Raw genomic sequence first — 25,280 nt, 5'->3', positions numbered from 1 at the left:
CCTTGGGCAATGCAAGTCTCAGAACTTCCTTCTATTGTCCACTGTGTGTCACTATCTTCTTACCATTTGAAAGCATAATTTCTAAACTCTTTCTGGTATTAGCTTACTGATTCCCAACATGTCTTTTTTTTATTAGTCTTTTTTTTAAATTCTTTTTTTTAAATTGCGGTAACATTTGTTTATAACATTATATAACCCATCATGCCTTAAAACAATAGAAAATGACACAGACTACAAAATCATGACAGAATGAAAGTTGACAGCAATGAGAAATTGTCTAGAAGACTTAATCTACTAAAATTAGAATGGTAATTTATCCTGACTTGGTGACTACTTTCTATATTTACTACGTGTTTATATTTACATTTATACTACATGTATATATTTACTATAGTAGGAGTCAGCAAACTGTTTCTTTAAAGCACCACATAGTAAATATTTTTGACTTTGTGGGTCATATAGTCTCTGTTGCAAGCACTCAACTCTGTTGTTATAGTACAAAAACAGCCCCAGAAAATATGTAAATAAATGGATGTGGCTGTATGCCTATAAAACTTTATTTATAGAAACAGGCAGCAGTCTGGATTGGACCCAAAGGACAGTGTTTACTAACCCCTCCTCTATACTGTTAAGATTCTGATCCCAATTCCATGTATGGGGCAGGGGGAGGGGTTCCATACCAACACGCAATTCTTGGACACAAGCTGGGTGTCCTACAATTCAACTCAATTCTGACACTATTTACCTGGCGATAGCGTCAGATCCCAAAGGTTAGGGGCTCAGTCCTACAAGACTGCCTCACCCCCCACCCCAATTCATATGCTAGTCGCGCACCCAGGTTATCTCCTGTGCCTCTGACAGGCTTTAGATGAGAGGTTCCAATGACCCCCTCCTGTGGTTTGAATAATTTGCTAGAGTGACTCACAGAACTCAGAGAAACATTTACTAGGTCTCCAGTTTATTAAAAAGGATATAACTCAGGAACAGTCAGATGGAAGACGTGCACAGGGCAAGGTGTGGGGAAAGGAGAGCTTCCATGCTCTCTCTCCCGGGGAGCCACTCTCCCCAAATCTCCACGTGTTCATCCATCAGGAAGCTCTCCAAACCCTGTCCTTTTGGGGTTTTGTGGGAGCTCCATTACATAGGCTTGGTTGATTAAATCTTTGGCAATTGGCAGTTGATTCAACCTCCAGCCCCTCTCCCCTCCCTGGAGGTTAGGGAGGGTGGGACTGAACTTTCCAACCCTCTTATCACATGGTTGGTTCTCTGGGCACCCAGCCTCCAACCTTAGGTGCATTCCAAAAGTCACCTCATTAACCTAACAAAAGACATATTTATGGCTCTCATTACTTAGAAAATTCCAATTGTTTTAGGAGCTCTGTGCCCAAAAGAGTGGATGAAGACCAAATAAATATTTCTTATTATGAATCACAATATCAAAACTATATATAGACAATATATGTATACAGATTCTATACTATATGTATGGACTATATACCATATGTATATATTTTAACAAAATGGGTAACACTATGCATTATATTCTGAAACTCATATTTTTACTTAACATATTGAGTACATTTCCCCATGTCATGTCAATATATATAGCTCTACGTCATTGTTTTAATTGGCTATACCAATTAAATGCACATCAGAGTTTGGCTATTATATTTTATTTAAATGTAGCTTCAAATAAAAATCTTTATATAAATATCTGTGTGCCCTTGATCAAATATTTTTAAGGCAGATTTCTAAAAGAGAAACTGTCTCCAAAGGGTATGCAAAGCTTTTAAAAATCAAAAGTGGGGCAGGCTCAGTGGCGTAGTAGTTAAGTTCGTGCACTCTGCTTCGGCGGCCCAGGGTTTGTGGGTTCACATCCTAGGCAGGGACCTACACACCACTCATCAAACCATGCTGTGGCAGCATCCCACATACAAAAAAAAAAAAATAGAAGAAGATTGGCACAGATGTTAACAACAGTCTTCCTCAAGCAAAAAGAGGAGGATTGGCAACAGATGTTAGTTCAGGGTCAATCTTCCTCACCCCTCTCCCAAAAATATCAACAAAGTATGCAAAATTTATCTTTAAAATGTTGTACCAATTTAAACTCTATGGTCAGGAATTTTGGTCAAGCCTGGAATTAAAGAGTTATGTGAAACAGTCATTATTGAATGTCTTTGAAACACTCTAGATGGAATAGATGCCAGAAGATCCAATGGCTATGCAAGTGAGACAAATGGTCCAAGAGGAAGCCGGGATGGGATGGCCTTGGTGGACACAACAGCTTCAGGCCCAAAGATATACAAAGGGTGTCTTAGTTCAGGCTGCTATAACAAAATACCATAGGCTTAAACAACAGACGTTTTTTCCTCACAGTTCTAGAGGCTGGGAAGCCCAAGTTCAAGGTGCTGACCGCTTGAGTTTCTGGTGAGAGCTCCCTTTCTGGCTAGCAGATGGCCACCTTCAGGCTATGTCCTCACATGGCAGAGAGAGAGAGGAACAAAGCTCACTGGTGTCTCTTCTTATGAGGGCACTGATCCCATCATGAAGGCCCCACCTTCATGACCTCATATAAATCTAATCACCTCCTGAAGGGCCCACATCCAAGCATTATCACACTGGGTGTTGGAGCTTCAACATGAGTCTTATGAGGTCACAAACATTCAGTCCATAACAAGGGGTGAGACGCTGAGATTAAACATTCAGAAAAAAATAGATACTCAGAGAAGAACTGATCTGGAGCTGAGCCAGAACGGGCTACTTGTTCAGTTTTAAGAGACCAGGACAATAGTCAAGGACTCCCCACCACAGCGCACAGGCCTGTGTCATGTGCATGATTGTCATTAGGCTGAGCTTGGAGCCAAAGGCAGGAGGACAGGGTAGACAGGCCAAGATTAGAAGCAGCAGGGGGAGTTTGGTAGTTTCCCCTGACAGCCACACTGAGGGAAGAGCTGTCTCTGCTAAAGGATATGGTCCTAGGAGAAGGGGTTGCGAGGGACAGGATCTGGCTCCACCAGGAGTACAGGCTTCAACCCCCTCAGCCCAGGACTCCCATGTTGGTCTCTCTAAGCTCAGGACACCATTAGTTGTCACAGGTGAATGACCTGAGGCCCTGGAACTGTCAGCATTGACTTGTTTACTGGATATATGGGTTCTCTCTAATGCAGCATTTGACAAAGATCTGGACTAATCTCTGATTTTCAGGAAGAAGAAGGAGTCATTAGTAGAATTTCTAGATAAAAGAAAGTCATTTTCCTACTATACTCATTATGTCGTGCCACATCTAGAATCTCACCTTCAGTTCTGAGAGCCATTTTTAGCATAGAATTACTAGGAGTTGTGCAAAAATATCACACATAGACTAAAGAAACTGGAAGGTTGGAGGGAGGGATTCAAAGAAGGAAGATTAAGGGGAGAACATTTCCACCTTCAAATATTTTAAGAGATCATAGAGGCAGTTTGTGAAACTGGCAAGAAAGTAGATTTTGACGTCTACCAAAGAAAGAACTTTCTGGCAATTAGAGCTGTCCAACAGTGGCATAGAAGTCATGTATTTCCTGTAACTGGACATGGTTAGAGATAAGAAGCCTACTTTTTTGGTACCATTCCTGCCTTGTGTATCCAGCAGACCTACGGACACCCATTCTGTTCTCTATGACAGCACTTCTCAAATTGAACATGCAGTAAACCACGTGAGAATTATTAAAACGCAGCCTGATTCAGGAGGCCTGGGGCAGGACCTGAGATTCTGCTGGTCTGACAAGCTCCCAACTGATGCTGATGCTGCTGGTCCATGGACCACACCTTGAATAGCAAGGCCCTGTGGCTGAGGCTCTCAGAGGGCTGTACATTGGAATCACCTGGGGAAGGGGACGCTAGAAAAAATACTGATGCCAGGATCCCTCGCTCTTCGAGTTTAATTAGCATGAAGTGTGGCCTGGGAATCAGGATTTTTCAAAGCTCTCCAGGTGGTTTAAGGACCACTGCTCTATGGCCTTCCAAAGCATCCAGCACTAGCTCAGAGATGACTTCTGCAAAGACCTTTAATTGGGATATAATTATCTGGACTTGGCCTCTTCTTCTTACTCATGCATAGTTAACATTGGTTCAACATTTTCTGGGAAAACTTTGTAGTACTTATTAATTCTCATAATTTGTGGGACATTAAACCATAGAATGCCTCAAGTCCCTTCCAAATCTAAGATAAGAAACTATTACCCTGATTCAAAATCTGTGATTGAAAACCTCCTTTGGCAGTACATTCACTTGACCACAAGGTGGTGATGAAGCAATAAAATATGATACTACAAACCTCTCAGAAAGTTGAGCTACTGTGTTAAGGGCAGCATACTTGCGGAGTATGTTTAATTCCCAACTCTGAGGGGCGATTGGTCACAGACTCCTTTGAGAATCTAACAGCTATAGACAAATGTACATCCACAAACGTGAATACAATTTTAAGCAATTCACAGACCCTGAAATTAAACTGCGGGCAGCCAAGACTAAAGATCAGTTACCCGCTCCCACCGCGCCCAACCCTGTATAAATTATATGGCGCCTCTACCACTCCCACCTGCATCCTTCTCTGTAGCTGACCTTACTTCCTGCTTCATGGAGAAAACAGAAGAAATCAGGCCTTAAATCTACCAATTTACCTAATCCACTCCCACGCTCCCTCCATCTACATGGAATGGGTGCCTTTTCTTCTTATTGAGATTACGTCCCTCATCAGTATTCCTGATTCCTTTGACCTGGCCTCCAGCAAGTTCGTGCCCCCTCCACTTTATGCTCTCTTATATTTTCTTGTGCTCATTTTAAAATAACTCATTTTTCTCAATACAAAAGCAGTATATGGTTTTTATATTTAAATATACAGAAAAGCAAAGGGCATAACATAAAATACTCATAAATCTCATAACCACTTATGTTTTTCTTCCATATAGTTGCTGAGTTTATATACAGTCTGTGCTTATAAAAATATAATCATGTTGTACAAACTGTTTTATGACCCATTTAATTGAACATCTTTTAATTCTCATACATTTTCACCTGCAGATGTGGTTCTTGACCAGAGATGTTTATTTGATCCATCCATAGGGATTTTTAAGCATATATTTGCCTGGTCGCCAATTCTAAAGATTCTTATTTACCAGGTCTGGCATGAGGCCTGGACATCTGTATGTTTAGAAAGCCTCACCTGTGATTTTGAAGTGTAATACTAGGAATATAATCTTTAATTCAATTTTATTGTTATAATTTACATACAATAAAATGCACACATTCTAAGATATACAGTTAAATGAGTTTTGACAAATTTATCCACCTCTGTAACTACCAAAATAACCAACATATAAAACATTTCCATAGCCCCAAGAAATTTCCTTGTTCCACTTGCCAGTCAGTCTCGTATCCCCGTCCCAGCTCCAAGCAACAACTGATCTACTTCCTGTCACCATAGATTAGATGTATCTTTCCTAGAAATTCATGTAATTCTAATTAGACCATATGTCTAATTAGACTCTTTTGTGTCTGGCTTCTTTTGCTCAGAATGATGTTTTCAGATGCAACCATTGTTGCATGCATCAACAGCTTATTCCTTTTTATTGGTGAGGAACATTCCAGGTTGGATTTACCAAAATTTGCCTAGCCATTAACCCGTTGATGGACATTTGGGTTGTTTCCAGGCTTTGGCTATTACAAATAAAGCTGTTATGAACATTCACATACAAGTCTTTTATTTATTTTGGTAAATGTTTAGGAATAGAATGTCTGGGTCACGTGGTAACTCTCTTCCCCTTTACCTGGCAGTTTACTGGCTGTACGCCCTTGAGAAAGTAACTTTGCCTCTCTGAACCTTAGTTGTAAAATGGGTTTACCAACCCAGAATTTTAAGCCATTGAACTGCCCCAGGATTCTCTATCACAGCTATTGCTAGGGAGTATTTAGAATAGTAAAAACAAGTTGGCAAGTTGGCTTTTTATAAGCTCAGAAAATTAAGATGGTAACATGTTTTTTATGAGTAGACACAACTAATTTGGCAGTAAAAGCATTATTGAATAATCAAAGGTCTAATATTAGGATAAAAATAAGCAGGGAGGGACCTATTGGGGTAATAAGGCAATCTGGGCAGCTAGCAGAATGTGGCATTAGAACTGTGGCGACAGACCCAATGATGATCCCTGGAAAGCTAGGTGGCCTCTGGCTCTCAACCTCTCCCCACCCCTTCCATATTGCTCACATCCTTATAATAAGGAGCTCTGGCCCTTTCCAGCCCTGCAGTTCCCGATTGTGAACTCCTCTCTGTGTTTGCTGTGTGCAGCAATGTTCTTCTAGACACAGTAGACGTTTGTACCTAAACTTCCACAGGACCACCAGCGAGGTCCTGAGGTGAACAGAACAACTTGTCCAGAACCTCTCTGCTGCCTTCTGCATTTCCCAGAGGTCTCTTAGGGGCCAGATACTGTAGGTGGGATAGTTTCCCCATCCCTCTTCCACAAATCTGTAGGCTGAGTTACCTGCTAGTCTCATGCCCAGCTCACACCAGTTATGATCCTAACAGTGGTCTCAACTTTGCTCCTTTGGCACCATCACTGGTCATCATCTGGTATTTAGACTTTCAGCCTAGCCTTTTCAGAGCTACCTGGCCTGAGACCTACTCCTTATTCAGAATATGCTCAAAAAAGACTTGTTACTGTGTATAAAGCACTAGCATTTGTTTGCATCTTTTTACGTGTGTTTGATCCAGAAATTCTAAATCTAAAGATTTATTTATTTTTTTATTTAAGAAGTCTGCTAGTGTTCAAACTTTAGAGAAACTGGTTTTATACTGGGTGATTTTGAGGCTGTGAGAAACATCCAGACAGTGAAGCCAAAGGCATCTTGCTCCTTGAGAGACTTGGGCAGAGGGTTCAAAGGCGGGGGATAAGCAAGAGCTCTCTGCATTGTGCACTGCTCAGTCCCAGGGTCCCATCTCAGCAGCTGCCCGCTACCCAATTCTACTTGTTTTTTCTGTAAACCACCACAGTCCCTTGGGTTTTTCCTCACTGACTAGATTGGCTATAGAATGGGACAGTCTCATCTTTTATCTTCTCTGTTGTAACCAAAGAGGCACACAGACCTTTTTAGTGAAAAGGTTGTATTGCATATCACAACGGGGAAACAGAAACAGCTGACATGAATTGTGTAAAAGTCTTGTGAAATGTTAAAAGTCATGACACCTGATCTACAATTCTTGAATCTTTCGAAATGACTCAGCTGCCCGGTAGCCATGAGATCCATTCAGTCAAGACTCTGCATCTCAGTCATTTGGACACCATGAATTCAAGCATGTCTAATTTTGCCAGAAATTATCATCTCAGACAGGTTGTATTAACCTCAAGTTCAAATCTAATGTAACTTCAGTTCTGGAAAATTCTCAGATAAGGGCTTATCTGAAAATATCTCTCAAATATTGTTCTTGCTCTATTCTCTCTTCCCTTTCCTTCTTAGACTGAAATTCAACTCAGTTTAGACCTTCTCCCAGCATCCTCTATGAATCTTACTTTGTCTTTTGTGTTTTCCATCATTCAGTCTCTCTGTACTTCATTTTTGATAGTTTCTCCTTACCTAATTTCTAGTTCACTTATTTTCCTTTCACTTATGTTTTATATGCTATTTAATCCATCCACTGAAAGTGTGTGTATGTGTATGTGTGTTGAAATAAACATAACATTAAATTTACCAGTAGTGACACTTAGTACATTACATTACTATATAATTATTACGTAATGATTTGCTTTTGTATATCTTGGGAAATGATCGCCACAATACATGCCACAATAGTTAACATCCATCACCACACATAGTAACAATTTTTTTTCTTTTGATGAGAACTTTTATTTATTTTAATTTTAATTTTTTTCAGATGTACATCATATATCAAATTCTGTTTACATTACATCATGTTCACCACCCGAACACTAATTATAGTGCATCCCCTCACATGTGACCCTTATCACCCCTTTTGCCCTCCCCCATCCCCCAATGGTAACCACCAGTCCAACCTCCAATGCTATGTTGGGTTTTTTTTTGTCGTTTTTATCTTCTACTTATGAGTGAGATCATATGGTATTTGACTTTCTCCATCTGACTTATTTCACTCAGCATAATACCCTCAAGGTCCATCCATGTTGTCACAAATGGCCAGATTTCGTCATTTCTTATGGCTGAGTAGTAGTCCATCGTGTATAAATACCACATCTTCTTTATCCATTTGTCCCTTGATGGGCACCTAGGTTGCTTCCAGTCTTGGCTATTGTGAATAATGCCGCAATGAACATAGGGGTGCAAGTATCTTTATGCCTTTGTGTTTTCAAGTTCTTAGGATAAATACCCAGCAGTGGAATAGCTGGATCATATGGTAGATCTATCCTTAATTTTCTGAGGATACTCCAAACTGCTTTCCATAGTGGCTGCACCAGTTTGCACTGCCACCAGCAGTGAACAAAGGTTCCCTTCTCTCCACACCCTCTCCAACATCTGTTGTTTCCTGTCTTGTTAATTATAGCCATTCTGACCGGAGTGAGGTGATACCTCATTGTGGTTTTGATTTGCATTTCCCTGATAGCTAATGATGTTGAGCATCTTTTCATATGTCTGTTGGCCATCTGTATATCTTCTTTGGAGAAATCTCAACACAAAAAAAGAAAATTACTGGCTAATATCACTGATGAACATCGATGCAAAAATCCTCAACAAAATTCTAGCAAATCGAATACAACAATACATTAAAAAGATCATACATCATGATCAAGTGGGTTTCATTCCGGGGATGCAGGGATGGTTCAACATCCGCAAATCTATCAACGTGATACACCACATTAACAAAATGAAGAACAAAAATCACATGATCATCTCAATAGATGCAGAGAAAGGATTTGACAAGATACAGCATCCATTTATGATCAAAACGCTAAATAAAATGGGTACAGACGGAAAATACCTCAACATAATAAAGGCCATATATGATGAGAACTTTTAAAATCTACTCTCTTAGCAATTTTCATATATACAATACAGTATTATTAACTACAGTCACCATACTGTATTTACATACCCAGGACTCATTTATTTTATAACCGGAAGTTTTTACCTTTTGATCTCCTTCACTCATTTTGCTCACCCCCATCCCTTGCCTATGGAGACCACCAATCTGTTCTCTCAGCTTGGTTTTGGGGTATTTTTTTTAGATTTTACGTATAAGTGAAATCATATGGTATTTATCTTTGTCTGACATTTCATTTAGCATAATGCCCTCAAGGTCCATCCGTTTTGTCACAAATGGCACAATATAATTCTTTTTTATGGCTGAACAATATTCCACACAATTTCTTTATCCATTCATCCATCAATGGACATGTAGGTTGTTTCTATATCTTGGCTATTGTAAATAATGCTGCAATGAACAAGGGGGTGCATATATCTTTTCAAGTTAATGTTTTCATTTTCTTTGGATATATACCCAGAAGTGAATTGCTGGATCATATGGTTGTTCTATGTTTAATTTTTTGAGAAACCTCCATACTATTTCCTATGGTGGTTGCACCAACTTATATTCCCACCAACACTGCACAAGAGTTCACTTTTCTCCACATCCTCACCAACACTTTGTTATTTGTTGTCTTTTTGATAATAGCCATTCTAACAGGTGTGAGGTGATATCTCATTGTAGTTTTGATTTGCATTTCCCCGATGATTAGTGATGTTGAGCACCTTTTCACGTACTATTGGCCATTTAGATGTCTTCTTTTGAAAAATGTCTATTCAGATCCTCTGCCCACTTTTTAATTGAATTGTTTGGGGTTTTTTGCAATTGAGTTGTATGAGTTCTTTATATATTTTGGATATTAACCCCTTATCAGATATATGAATTGCAAATATTTTCTCTCATTCAGTAGGTTGCTTTTTCATTTTGTTGATGATTTCCTTTGATGTGCAGGAACTTTTTAGTTTGATATAGTCCTACTTGTTTACTTTTGCTTTTGATGCCTTTCTTTTGGTGTCATATCCAAAATATCACTGCCAAGACTGATAAAAAGTCGCTTACCACCTATGTTTTCTTCTAGGAGTTTTACGGTTCCAGATCTTCTGTTGTAAGTTTTTTATTACTGATTCAATCTCTTTATTTCTTATGTCTATATAGATATTTTATTTCTTCTTGAGTCAGTTTGATAGATTGTGTGTTCTAGGAATTTGTCTGTTTAATCTAGGTTATATAATTTATTGGTGTCTAATTGTTCATAGTATTCTTTTATGAACCTTTTTATTTCTGTAAGGTCAGTAGTAATGTCCACTTTCATTACTGATGTCAGTGATTTGAGTTTCTTCTCCTTTTTCATTGGTCAGTCTAGCTCAAGGTGCATCAATTTTGTTGACCTTTTCAAGAGACCAACTTTTGGTTTCATTTCTCTTTATTGTTTTCTATTTTCTATTCCATTTGTCTCCATTCTAACCTTTTATTTCCTTTCTTCTCTTTCATTGGGTTTAGTTTGCTCTTCTTTTCCTAGTTCCTTAAGGTGGAAGGTTAGGTTATTGATTTGAGATCTTCTTTTTTAATGTTGGCATTTACAGATATAAATTTCCCTGTGAGCACTGCTTTTGCCTCATCTCATAAATTTTTGTATGATATGTTTTTATTATTATTCTCCTCAAAGCCTTTTCTAATTTTACTTGTGCTTTCTTCTTTGATCCACTGGTTGTTTAAATATGTTGCTTAATTTTTGCATATTTGTGGATTTTCCAGATTTCCTTCTATTGTTGATTTCTAATTTCATCCCATGCAGTTGGAGAAGATAGTTTGATTATTCAAATCTTTAAGATGTATTGAGAATTGTTTTCTGACCTAAGATATGTTCTATCCCAGAGAATGTTCCACGTACACTTGAGAAGAAAGCATTTTCTGTTGTTTTTTGGGTAAAGCGTTCTATAGATATTTTTTGGATATATTTGGTTTATGTTTCTGTTCAAGTATTATTCTTTTTTCTTCTTAATCTTCTCTGTAGTTGTTTTATCCACTATTGGAAGTGGAATATTAAATCTTCAACTATTACTGTTGAATTGTCTATTTCTCCCTTCAATTCTGTCAATTTTTGTTTCATGTATTTTGAAGCTCCATTGTTAGGTGAATATATATAATTGTTATATCCTCTTGATGGATTGATTCTTTTAGCATTATATAATGTCTTTTTTGGTCACTCACCACAAGTTTTGTCTTAAAGTCTATTTCATGTGATATTAGTGTAGCCACTCCATCTCTCTTTTGGTTAGGATATGTATAGAGTATCTTTTTCCATCCTTTCATTTTCAGCTTCTTTGTGTTTTTGGATCTAAAGTAAGTCTCTTGCACATAGCATATATTTAGATTATGTTTTTTATCCATTCTGCCAATTTCTTTCTTTGGAGAGTTTAATCCATATCCGTGTAATGTAATTACTGATGAGGAAGGACTTACTTCTGCCATTTTATGTTTATTTTCAATATGTAATATATTTTTTGTTCATCCATTATTGCCTTCTTTTGCATTAAGATGACATTTTTGTAGTGTACAATTTTGACTCACTTCTCATTTTTCTACTATATTTCTTTTATTTTCTTAATGATTGCCCTGTGGATTATAATTAACATCTTAATTTATTACTCTGTTAACTTTTTTCCTGTGAATGGACCCTATTTTGTTTCTTTGCATGTCTTGTATTTTCTGTTGAAAACTGGACATTTTGTCTTTATAATATGGTAACTCTGAAAATCAGATTCTCCTCTCTCCTCAGGAATTGTTGTTGCTGCTTGTTGTGAGTTGTAGCTGTTTGTTTATTGACTTTTCGAAACTATATTTTAAAAGACTGTTCTTTGTCATGTGTGCCCACTGAAGTCTTTGAAGTTACTAAAGTCTTTTTTTTTAAATTGCAGTAACAGTGGATTAAAACATTATGTAGCTTTCAGATGTACATCATCATATATTTCGAATTCTATGTAGATTACATCATGTTCACCACCCAAAAATTAATTATAGTTCCTTACCTCACATGTGAGCCTAATCCCCCACTTTTGCCTTCCCCCTTCCCCACTTCCCCTCTGGTAACCACCAATCCAATCTCCAATGCTATGTGTTTTTTTGTCATTGTTTTTATCTTCTACTGATGAATGAGATCATATGGTATTTGACTTTCTCCATCTGACTTATTTCACTTAGCATAATACCCTCAAGCTCCATCCATGTTGTCACAAATGGCCGGATTTCGTCATTTCTTATGGCTGAGTAGTATTCCATTGTGTATATATACACATCTTCTTTATCCATTTGTCCCTTGATGGGCACCTAGGTTGCTTCCAAGTCTTGGCTATTGTGAATAATGCTGCAATGAACATAGGGGTGCATGTATCTTTATGCATTTGTGTTTTCAAGTCCTTTGGATAAATACCCAGCAGTGGAATAGCTGGATCATATGTTAGATCTATTCTGAATTTTCTCAGGGTGCTCCATACTGTTTCCCATAGTGGCTGCCCCAGTTTGCACTCCCACTGGCAGTGTACGAGGGTTCCCTTCTCTCCACATCCTCTCCAACACTTGTTGTTTCCTGTCTTATTAGTTATAGCCATTCTGACGGGAGCGAGGTGATACCTCATTGTAGTTTTGATTTGCATTTCCCTGATAGCTAACAATGTTGAACATCTTTTCATATGCCTGTTGGCCATCCGTGTATCTTCTTTGGAGAAATCTCTCTTCAGATCTTTTGCCCATTTTTTAATTGGGTTGTTGGGTTTTTGTTGTTGAGCTATAGGACTTCTTTGTATATTTTGGATATTAACCCCTTATCTGATATATGGTTTGCAAATATCTTTTCCCAATTGTTAGGTTGTCTTTTCGTTTTGTTGATGGTTTCCTTTGCTGTGCAGAAGCTTTTTAGTTTGATGTAGTTCCGTTTGTTCATTTTCTCTTTTGTTTCCCTTGCCTGGTCAGACATGGTACTTGAAAATATGCTGCCCAGACTGATGTCAAAGAGTGTACTGCCTATGTTTTATTCGAGAAGTTTCATGGTTTTGGGTCTTACATTCAAGTCTTTAATCCATTTTGAGTTGATTTTTGTGTATGGTGTAAGATAATGGTCTGGTTTCATTCTTTAGCATGTGGCTGTCCAGTTTTCCCAAAACCGTTTACTGAAGAGACTCTCCTTTCTCCCTTGTATGCTCTTGGCTCCCTTGTCAAATATTAGCTGTCCATAGATGTGTGAGTTTATTTCTGGTCTCTTGTTTCTGCTCCATTGATCTGTGTGTCTATTTTGTGTCAGTGCCATGCTGTTTTGGTTACTATGGCTTTGTAGTATATTTTGAAATCAGGGAGTGTGATACCTCCAGCTTTGTTCTTTTTTCTCAGGAATCTTTTGGCTATTCAGGGTCTTTTGTTGTTCCATATAAATTTTAGGATTCTTTGTTCTATTTCTGTGAAAAATGTTGTTGGAACTTTGATAGGGATTGCATCGAATGTAGAGATTTCTTTAGGAAGTATAGACATTTTAACGATATTAATTCTTTCAATCCAAGAGAAGAGCACGGAATATCTTTCCATTTCTTTATGTCTTCTTCCATTTCTTTCAACAATGTTTTATACTTTTCAGTTGAAGTTTCTAAAGTCTTATTCACGGCTTTTGTAAAAGGATGAACTTTTGTAGTTCCCTACTCCACCATTTTTGCTGATGTCCTCCCATAATTACCTTTTAGTTTTATCTTTTATTATCTTTGAACATTTTATATATATATATATGGTATATTTTATATCTAATAATTCTAATATTTAATTTGTTTGCCCTCTAAATGTGTTGTTTGTTCTGCTGACTCTTGATAGCGGTGGCTTGCTTTCTTCTATATTTGGTAATTTTATTGTGAATTTATATTTGGCGGAACCCAACTTGTGAGAATGTCGAGAGGTCAGAGTTGATGATGCCTTTCTTTTGATGAATATTCTTAGTAGCTTTCAGGGGTTTTTTCCAGACCACATAGGTAGTATAAATTCAAAATCTGGAGCTGGTGAGAGCTAGCTTATGTTTTCAAATTCTTAGGGGAGACTAATATATTTTTAACATTTTTCTCCATCTGGAGCTGCAGGTAGAAACCTACTTGTTTTCTTGTAGGCTGTCTTCACTGTCAGCTTTTTTCTAGTCCAACCTATTACTGAAGGAATGGTCCTTCCAAGAGTCCTAGATGTGTATTGCAATTTAAAATTTATCTCCTCCATTTTACATAGATTCAAGCAAGGCCCGATCTTCTATCCCTGCTCAGTATTAATTCCCAGGGCTGTATGTTCCTTCTATGGGCATTTGCCATCAAGGTGGCCACGGCTTCCATGTTGCTTATCACTCTGGTTTCATTCATTGTTGTTTTGACCCTTGAAGATTCCCTTATTCTTGTGAGCTCAGCAATGCAGTTAAAATAATGTGCCTTGAGTTTATCCAAATACATAGGGGCTTTGCTTCAGGAACTTTTCAGAATATTGTCCACCATATATACAAAGCAGAATTCCATGGTTCAATATCCTTGCTCTCATATGTTATAGAAATTTAACTATTTAGGTTGATGGATCTTAATTTGTATCTCAGCTCTGTCACTTACCACCGCTGGAGTGTGTGGTAAGTCACATAACCTCTTTAAGCCTCAATTTCCCTTTTGGTGGAGTAGGTACTACAATACCTCCAAAATAATATAAAGCTGTTGCAACGATTAGCGTAATGGTAAAAGCACTTCATAAAGGGCCCAGCATATAAATCTTACCTTAATACTCAGTAAATCTGAACCATTTTTACTTTTACTGTTAAAGATAAGACCTGTCATAACTTAGTTCTTGTAAACCTTTCATAGTCTAGTTCTTTAGCTATGAAATAGGAATTTCAGGTTTGTTAGAAGTATTTGAGAGAACGAAGGCGAAGTATATAGCACAGTACCTAACACATAGGGGCACCCAATAAATAGTGACAGTTATCGTTATTTATAGGAACTATGAAAAAAATCAACAGGCTATACACGAAGCTCTTGTCTATCTGCACTGATTTAGTACACATTCCATTGATAATGAAGATGACATCTTGCCACATTAAAAAAAAAAATAAGCCTGGAGAGATTTGATGAGTAGTGTTCAATTTAGCAAAATATTTATAAAGGTCGATGTGTCTATGTCTTCTACCTCCCACTCTCCTAGGCTCTTAGAATGCTCTCAGGTGCATAAGGTAACATTAGCATACATTCGCCCTCATCTACTAAGAGAGAAATTCTGTGACTGAGGAGCAATAGCCTTCATCTCCACCACATAAACTTTGAAGGGAACAGATGACAACATTCACTGCACATCTGAAATGAAATGTATTTTTTCCATGTGTCTAACATTGCATATTATTATAATTTTTTACTTTGACATATTGAGCTGGCTTTGAATTTCTTTTTTCATCACTAGTTTATATAAATTATTATATTTTATTGGCTCTCATTGATTGGCTTTGCCTATACCTTTCATCTCTGGGGAATTAGTATTTATTATATCTACAATTGAGGTTTTTCTGAATTGTTTCTAAACTGAAGTTACTCCCTTGCTGTTTCCAGTTCCTGATTAGGGATTAGGAAACCTGTATTCTAGTTTCATCTCTGCCACGACTAGCCTCCTGACCTGGAGTAAAACATTTGCTCTCTCTCTGGGTCTCAATTCTCTCATTAATCAAACGGGGAAGTTGGATTAAGTGATCTGTAATCTCTATTCCAGTTCTATTGTAATGATTCTCTACTTTGTAGGGGGCATGATACTCAGCAAGTAAAATACATACCTGAATATGTGAAGACTGAGAAAACACAGGTCGTCAGTATGATATGTAAAGCACTTCACAGAGGGCTTGGCATCCAAGGCGAGAAGTATATCAAAGTATAACAAGAGGGACCAAAAGAGCAAAGGAAGATAATGGGTTCCTGGGGTGATTATCTCATTTTGGAGGGGAGGTCGAAAACCAGGACTCTGCCATCTGGTACAAAATTTCCTCAAGGCATGAAAAGGCTGCTACTTCCCCTGATCACTAATTAGGATAAGGCATCTTCAGTAAGCAACCTGCACTAGGCTCCCGTGGGGTCGCCTCCATACAGCATTAGCAGCAGTCATTCGGGGACTTAACTAGGTCTAAGCGCCAGAACAAGATCCAGGATCTGCTTTGGTAAATGGGGCGCGGGGATAACATGGCTGGTGCTATGCCCGACACCAGGTTACCTTTCAGGTGGAAAAAAACATTAGTTGAAAGGATAGGGTGAAGTTAGAAGGCAAGAAGAACCCACATTCCTTGCGCCTTAAGAGTCACTCCTGGGAGGAGGTCAGTGGGTGGGACAGAGGCGCCGGACGGTCGCTCCCTTGGAGAGTGGGACCCGAACCGTCCACACAACGCACCTCCCTCTCCAGAGATTCTTGATTCATCTAACCAGAGGAAGTTTGGTTAAAGGGAACGTCAAGTCAGTCTTAAACCTCTTGAGAGGAAACAGAAGGGATTCCTGCAGGAGGAGGAAGGGACAACGAGCTTGGGCGGTTGATATGCAAGGAACAAACTGAACTAACCGTCTCCTTTAGCTGTCCTGCCCACCTGCCTAGGCAGAGCTCCGTTCCCAGCGCGAAGGCGGAAGCGGGCAGGTCGAGAGCCGGCTCTCCACCAACCAGCGACGTAGGAAATGTTCCAGAGACATTGATTGATTGACTGCCCGGCGCGCTCCTGAACCTAGAGCTGCGGTTGGTGATGCGTTGCCAGTGGCAACAGGTCGCTCACAGGCTCAGGGCCGTCGCTGGAGGCCTGGTGGCTGCTAGGCAACGGGAAACATTCCCAACTAGGGTCAGCTTTCTACTCTCAGACCTGGTTTTGCTCTGTCTCTGGGGACCCTAGGCGGCGGCGGCTGCTCTAGGCTGACTTGGTGAGTGCTGCGGAATGGAGCTGTGGGGCTGGGCTCCCACTTCGAGGCCAGAGACTTAGCATAGCTTTCCGAGCACTTAAGGAAAGGCTCAGAGAGGCAGAGAAAGTCAATGGAAAGGCGTTTCAGTGATCACCTATTACCTACCTATCATTTTAGAGGGGTAGAAAGTGAGCAATAGAGATAGCAAGAGACTCAAGAGATATCAAGAGATATCTTGAATCAAGATATCAAGAGATCTCCCACTGACTGGTGAGATCTAGGCCTGGCTAATCAATGTGGTAGCCACTAGCCGCATGTGGCTAGACTGAACTGAGATGTGCTCTAAATGTGAAATACACACTGGATTTTGAAGATGTAGTAACAAAAAATAAAATATCACATTACTAAGTTTTATATTTGATTACATGTTGAGATGATAATATTTTGGATATGTTAAAGAAAGCACATTATTACAATTAATTTCGCTTGTTCCTTTCGCTGTGTTTTTGAATGTGGCTACTTGAAAAATTAAAATTGCATAGGAGATTTGCATTACATTTTGATTGGCCAGCGCAGATCTAGACTAAAACCTCGGCCTGCGGACACCTGGTTCAAGACACGATGGACTATGATACAGTTTTAAAGAGAAGCGTCTCTACCCATCTGGTGGGGTGGGAGTGGGAGTGGTGGTGAGGATGGAAGACCATCACAAGGCTCCTAGTTCTGGTGTTCTAGGACCTTGCTCTTCAAAGTGTTTGAATCAGAATCTGCATTTTAACAAGCTCCTTAAGTGATTCTCATGCCCATAAAAGCTCTAGAGGCACTGCTTTAGGAGTTAGCCCTCAGTTCGTTTTTTGCCTTTGGTTTCTTCATGAATACATAGGCTGGATTTCTCAGATTGCCTGTATTAGAATTGCTAGCCTCTTGAACAAGCTCCCCAGGAGATATTTTGCGTACTCAAGTGTGAGAAACATTGGTCTTAATACTGATTGCATTTCTCTTCATCCTTCCAAGTCTAGACCAGTGTGGTCCCCAAATCAGTGGCAGCAGCAGCATCACCCAAGAACTTGTTAGAAATGCAAACTCCTGGGTTCCACCCCAGCTACAAGGGCCTCTTGAAGGCCAGGAAAAGTTCCTAATTTTCATCGCTCTGGTTCAAGTCCTTAGTTTAGGAAGAATGCGGTAACTTTGATGGATTTTCTTTGGGGAAAAGCAAAAGCAGCTCTCTGGAGTCCTTAAGTCCCCGCCTAGACCCACTTCCCCAATCCTTTGCTTTACTTTTCATTTCTCTTTTCCTGACTCTACGCTTTCAAGGAGTGAAGATGGCCTTTCACCCCACAGAGAGTGCCTTCAACCTGAAAAATATCCAAGAGCGGGATGAAAACCCTATGCTTACAAGACTGAATAGTATAAAAGAAAAGGGAAGACTGAGTTTTGTAGTACCCACAGAAGACGAGACAGATACACAATTCCTGATATTTAGGCACACTACAAAAGCTCAACAGAGGACAAGAAAACGACAGCAGCCTATAAAACTAGAGCCTCTGGTAAGTGCGAAAACCAGCATTTTAGTCACTTTTGGCTACAGAGAAAGTTAGAAAGTTGCAAAATTGCTTTGGGGGATGGAAGAAATTTCTACACTGTTAATTAACAAAGAAGGAACGAAAGCCTAAAAGTTAAGACTTGTTTATGAAGTTGTAAATACAATCATTTACTCAAAAAATATTGAGCTCTAAGCACTGTTTGAGATGGGGGGACCCAGTGGCGAACAAAGTTTTCTAGCAGATCAATCTTCCCTAGGATTCTGTGCAATACTGATACTTAACTATGTAAGGTTCTTTGAGATATTAGGGTAGTATTTAAGACTGAAAACTTCAGTAAGAGTAATATATAGTTTTATTATTTTCAACTTAGTGTCCTGAACAATTTTGTGCAGATCTGAAAATACTTAATTTTAAGAATCCATTTATGCCCTTGGATAGTTATAAATCCATGTAAAGGAGCAGTGAAAGTGCATAAAGTACAGAGTGAAAGTTCTCACTCCTCCCCGCAGACATTAACGAGTTGTTAGTGGTTGCCCTTCAGGTTGCTTTATATGTTTATTCACATATATATGTGTGTATGTGTATGTGTGTGTATAAACATATTTAACTTTAAAGTAAGATTGTATGGTATACACTGATCTTCAAAGTGCTTGTTTCACTTAAACATGTAGTCTTTCCAATCCGTGCGTACAGAGGTATCTTTTCTAACAGCTGCCTTGTGTTTTATTGCATGGATGTGTCATAATATAGTATTCATTTACTGGTCTCCTGTTGATAGGAGTTAGGTTATTTCCTTCTTGTTTTGTTGTTGTTCTTATGCTGCTATTATAGATACTGCTGCATTGAATGGTCTTGCCTTTGTACATAGATATGGATTCCTCGAAGTGGCATTTTATAGTCATAGAATATGTACATTTTTAATTTTGAAAAACATTTCTCATTGCGCCCTAAGGTTTAACCAGTTTGCCTCTCCGCCTACACTGCAGAGAGGGCCTGTTTACCCGCATCTTTGCCAAACCTGATGCTAGAAGCTCTTTTATTTTTGCTAGACTGATAGGTTACAATGGCATTACATTTTGTAATTTGCCTCTTATTGTTGAAGGTAAGTATATTTTCATTCATTCATTGGCACGTATGTTACTTATTTGTGGATTCTGTTCATAACCTTTGTCCACTTTGAAATTAGATTATTTGCCTTTTTCCTATCAGTTTTTGAGGTTTCTAAAAATACATATGACGGATATTAACCCTTATTCTATTGTTTTTCAAACTTAAGTACTGATTCCTTTTGAAGGAAAACATTTTTTGAGGCTCCCTAGTGCTGATTTGTTATTTTTAGTATAATGTTACTTTATGTGAAAAATTATTAACCTACGAATTAATTTGAATTTTCAATAAATTAACATTTTAAATACAAAGAAAACTACACACACAATACAATTTAAATTAACAAAAAATGTAGAGAGAGGGATGTTGTTGAGTTGACTCTGAACTTGTGTTTACAAGTGGGTGTGGCACTGACAGCTGCTGCCCTCCTCTTGGGGGTTCAGTGTGGCCACAGTACCTGTTGTGTGGGACGTCAGCAGCTCCCTACTACTGTTCTCCTGTGGACTTAGTATGGAACCTTTTACATTACTTCTCTCTAACATATTTACCTTCACTTGGCAAAAATGTACTATTAATCCTTGATGATTAAAGTTGTTCTATTTGTCATCAGTGCAATAAATTCATGTATATGAAATGTTTATTATGTACCTACTATGTGCCAGGCTCTGCACCATGCTCTGGGGAAACAGCTGATGTCTCATGGAGCAGAGGCAAGCTGTCCCCACTGAACTCTGTGTAAATTGTAGATTTTTGAGCAAAATAAATGTTGTTTTTTAAGTCACTAAGTTTGGGGCAGTTTGTTATGTCCTAATAGGTGACTGGAACAATATAAATAATCCATGAATACAGTAATTCATACAATATAAAAAATACTAATGTATAAAGGGAAAGCTACCTGAATTTTCACCATGCAGAGAGAAAGTAGCTTAGTATTCAAGTGACTGATTTCAGTGTGCGGGTGACTTTCATTTGATTTGTTTTTACAGAATTAACACTATGTACATCTTTTTATGATTGCCATCCCTTCTCTCCCCTCTCTCTTCCCTTCTTTTTTTTCTCCTTCTACCCCTTTATCCCCCTTCTTCCTCCTCCTGCCTCTCCCTTTCTCCCTCCCTCCCCCTTTCCTTCCTCCCTCCCTCTCTCTCTGTTTTTCTCTCCTACTCTTCTTCTTTTACATTTTTCCCTTATCTCCAGTTCTCTAATCTCTGACTCCCTTTTCTATGGTATCTGACATCAACAACAATCTGGTGTATATCCTTTTTGCCTTTCTCCATGCTTGAACAATTTTATACAGATGGATAAACACGTTAGGGGGCTGGCCCCGTGGCCGAGTGGTTAAGTTCGTGCGCTCCGCTGCAGGCGGCCCAGTGTTTCGTTGGTTCGAATTCTGGGCGCGGACATGGCACTGCTCATCAAACCTCGCTGAGGCAGCGTCCCACATGCCACAACTAGAAGGACCCACAAAGAAGAATATACAACTATGTACTGGGGCCTTTGGGGAGAAAAAGAAAAAAAAAACACGTTAAAAAAATACATATTTGGACATTTACTGTTTTTTTAATAGATATTATAAATCTTTTATAAGTATAGTACTCTGTTGCTTTTTACACTTAAAGATACATTATGGAACTTCCTCAAAGTCAGATGATATTTCTATAAGACATTATTTTTAATAATTGCTTGGTATCCCATGGCATGAATATTCCACAATTTGTTAAATCATTCTCCTCTTTTGGGATGTGCAGGTTGTTTTTCGAATATTTACAATGGTGCTGCAAAATCATCATATTATCCTTCTGTACTAGTGCTTATATTCTTGTGGGATAGAGTCCTATGATTGGTATTGTTTAGTTGAAGAGAAAAAAATCTATATATGTATTATTTTTTTTCTTTTTGGTGAGGAAGAGTGGATCTGAACTAGCATCTGTGCCCATCATCCTGTATTTTTTATATGTGGGTCACCACCACAGCATGGCTTGACGAGTGGTGTAGGTCCATGCCCAGGATCTGAACCCACAATTCTGGGACACCAAAGCAGAGCACACGAACTTAACCACTATGCCACTGGGCTGGCCCCTATATATGTATAATTTTATTTAATTGACACATATTTTACTTAGGAACCAGGTTCTCAAAGAATTCTTGTGTGTTGCCTAAACTAAATTTCACTTTCACCGTTACCCAGATGTTACTCTAATCTCCTTCACCCTTTCATTGCCTGATGCGGATGGGTGAGACAGCATCCTTGTGCAGCTTGCAATGAAGTTTTTTCTGTGTGATTAGAGTTAATTGAGTTCTGCTCCTCCTATCTGAGTTGCAGCATTCTCTTTATATTTTACTTCATTTTCTCCACATTTATCTATGTTTCTTTGATCATCATTTTATGCTCATCATGTTGACAGCATTTTCCCCCATTTTCTTCCATTTTACTATTTTTTATTTTTGCACTTTACGTTTAAATCTTTCATTCATGTGAAATTTTCTTTAAATCTGATCTGAGGGAAGGAGCTAACTTTATTTTCTTCAAAATGCTTTAGTAGCACCATGTTTTTCCCACTGAATTAAAACACCACCTTTATCATGTGTTAAATTCTCATATAGAGTGAGATCTATTTATGAAATCTTGCTTCTTTTCTCTACTGATCTAACCACATGTTTTGATATCAATGGCTGCGTTTTAACAGGTGGAAGGCAACTTCTTCCTCACTATTCTGTTTTTTATATCATTCTTTTCTGTTTTAGATATTTATTCCTTCATACAAACTTTAAAATTTATCCTTCTTAAATAAGTAATTCGTTTAAAAAGATAACTTTATATAGTTAAAGTTTACTTCTACCACTGTCCCTCATCCATCCAGTTTCCTTCTTTAGAGGCAACCAAAAATAACAGTTTCTTGTGTGTCCTTTCAGAGATGTATTATGCTATATAAGCCTAAAGCTAGCATACTAAACAAACTTTCTACCCCTTGCTTTCTTCATTTAACACATAGCTTGGAGATCATTTCATATCAGTTCAAAAGTTCTTTTTTATCAAGTCTTTTTATGACTCATAATACTCTATCATAGATGAATGCACCATAATTTATTAAGCCTCATATTTATAGACATTAGATTTTGAAATTAATATTTTTACAACAACAGTGCTACAATGAATAATCTTGTATAGATGTCATTTCACACATGTGAGATTATATCTGTAGGCAGAATTCCTAGAAATGGAATTGCCAAGTCAAAACATATGTGCATTTGTAATTTGGGGTAGTAAATGTTGCTACACTAAAAGAAGAAAAATGGTATTTCGGAGTAGTTTTAATTTGCATTTCTTTTTTGAATAAGGTTGAACATATTTTCATGTGTTTAAGAGTCATCATATTTCTTTGAATACACAAATCTTCATGTCTTATTTTCTAGTTGGGTAGTTAGTCTTTTTCTTACTGATTTTTGTGAGCTTTTCATTTGTTAGGAAAATAAGCCTTTTATCTGTGATTAGCATTATAAAAGTTTTTAAGTTTTGTTACTATTTCTAATTTTTATGTAGTTGAATATATATCTTCTGAGTTTTATGTAATACTTAGACCCTCCACTTAGCAAGGTTGTAAAAATAAAATTATCTAGTGGCTTCTTAAATACTTTTCTTTAAAAATTACTTTGAAAATTATTTTTAAGTGATGTCATCATCATGCCAGTGTGAGATACTCCCTTTGAGTCTACTCTTCAAACTATGAGTAAAACATCCATAACTCAACAAAGGCTATATTGCCCAACACACAAGAATGCTGGAGAGATCCAAACATTGGTACATACAAAGGTGGATGGATTGGAGCACATAGAGGAGCCCCATAGAAACAGTAGAGGCATGCACATGACTATGGCTTCCCACCAACTGTGGCTCCTGCAGCCACAGGGAACAAGACAGCAGCAGAGGCATACACATGACTCCAGCTTACTGACTAGGGCAGTGCCTGTGGCCACAGGGAATCAGACAACAGTGGAAGTGGCATTCTGTGAAACTGGCTCCCTTCCTACCCTCCCCCTCTTCCCACCATGAGTGCAGTGCTTGCAACCCAGATGATCCCAGATGTGGCAGAGGCACCTGCCACCCCTGTGCCCCTAGTGGCAAAGCCGGAGACCACAGTGAGACTGGCAACAGTTGTCTCCAAAGGCACAGGCATTGACAGTGAGGGTACCTGCAACACCCCTAATAGAGACAGTGGAGGGTAGAAAGTGCCAATCCTCAAATATAGGCAGAGGCCATTAGGTAAGGGAAACCAAAAACTGATGCTATAGCGCCACTTACTGAAAAACAAAAGAAAGGCCTTTAGTTATCAATTGGTTGAATAGTTGGAATCAAAAGAAACAAAGCCATCCCTGAATAAGAAAAGTGTTTGCTATGATAAATGCACTGGCAGAGGAATAATTCATCAAACACCATGAAAAGCCACAGTAACATGGCATCACAAAAAGGAAATAGTTATTCTTTAGAAACCAAACATAAAGTCATAGAAGACTGTGATCTTCAAAATAGCTGTCATGAAGAAACTCAATGAGCTACAAAAAAACTCAGAAAGGCAGTTCAATGAGCTCAGGAATAAAATTAATGCACAGAAGGAATACTTTACCAAAGAGATTGAAACTCTAAAAAAGAACCAAACTGGAATTGTGGAGCTGAAGAACTTAATAAATGAGATGAAGAGTACATTAGAAAGCACTGGAAATAGAGCAGACCTTATGAAAGAGAGAATTAGTGAGCTTGAAGATGAAAACCTAGAAATGATGCAAGCAGAGAGAAGAGAGAACCAAAATTCTAAAAAATATAGAAGTTCTATGAGAACTATCTGACTCCATTAGAAAGGGCAACATAAGGATAATGGATATCCCAGTAGGAGAAGAGAGAGAGAGGGGAGCAGAAAACTTGTTTAAAGAAATAATAGCTGAGAAGTTCCCAGACCTGGGGAAGGAACTAGATATACAAATCCATGAATGTAATAGAACACACAATTATCTTAATGCAAAAAGACCTTCTCTAAGACACATAATAAAATTGTCAAAAGTCAGTGACAGAGAAAGAATATTAAAGGCAGCCAGGGAATAAAAACCAATAACTTACAAGGGAGCTCCCCATTAGGCTATCAGCAGATTTCTCAGCAGAAACTCTACAGGCCAGGATAGAGTGGAGTGGTATATTCAAAATATTGGAAGATCAAAACTGAACCAAGAATACTCCAACCAGCAAAGTTATCCTTCAGATATGAAGGAAAAATAAAGACTTTCCCAGACAAACAAAAGCTGAGAGAGTTCATTGCCACTAGATCTGCCTTATGAGAAATGTTGAAGGAGCTCTCCTACCTAAGGCAAAAAGGCAACAGTACACAAAAATTTGAGCAAGGAGATAAATAGACAGACAGAATCAGAAAATTGCAACTGTATACCAGAATATGTTGGTAAGCACTTAATTATAACATAAAGATTAAAGGAAAAAGAAGCATTAAAAATTACTATAACCACTTAAATTTGGTAACAAACTCACAAAATAAAAAGGGGTAAGGAAAGTGAACTGGTAAAGATAAGCCTTAAATGAAACATTAGAACAGATGGACTTAATGTGTGTGTGTGTGTGTATATATGCACATATATATGTAATGTGTATATATATATATATATATACAATAAATATATAACATTCCTTCCAAAAGC

General features: G+C 38.3%; 1 protein-coding gene across 2 annotated transcripts in view; it reads left to right on the top strand.

Annotated features, from left to right (window-relative positions):
- The first annotated feature begins 16,879 nt into the window (after positions 1-16,879).
- DNAH6 (dynein axonemal heavy chain 6) overlaps positions 16,880-25,280 on the top strand; it is a 249,696-nt gene continuing 241,295 nt past the window's right edge. The window contains exons 1-2 of one of the 2 annotated variants that reach the window (XM_046660052.1): positions 16,880-16,956; positions 18,250-18,482. In XM_046660052.1, coding sequence (XP_046516008.1) covers positions 18,258-18,482 — 225 coding nt within the window. In that variant the 5' untranslated portion in view covers positions 16,880-16,956; positions 18,250-18,257. Of the gene's footprint in view, positions 16,957-18,249; positions 18,483-25,280 lie in introns of those variants that run through there. The other variant, XM_046660053.1, reaches the window with a different exon arrangement.

This window comes from Equus quagga, chromosome 5 (assembly GCF_021613505.1).
Source record: "Equus quagga isolate Etosha38 chromosome 5, UCLA_HA_Equagga_1.0, whole genome shotgun sequence".
NCBI lineage: Eukaryota > Metazoa > Chordata > Mammalia > Perissodactyla > Equidae > Equus > Equus quagga.
Note: the sequence above shows the minus strand (reverse complement) of the source record. Positions and strands in the feature narration are given on the sequence as shown.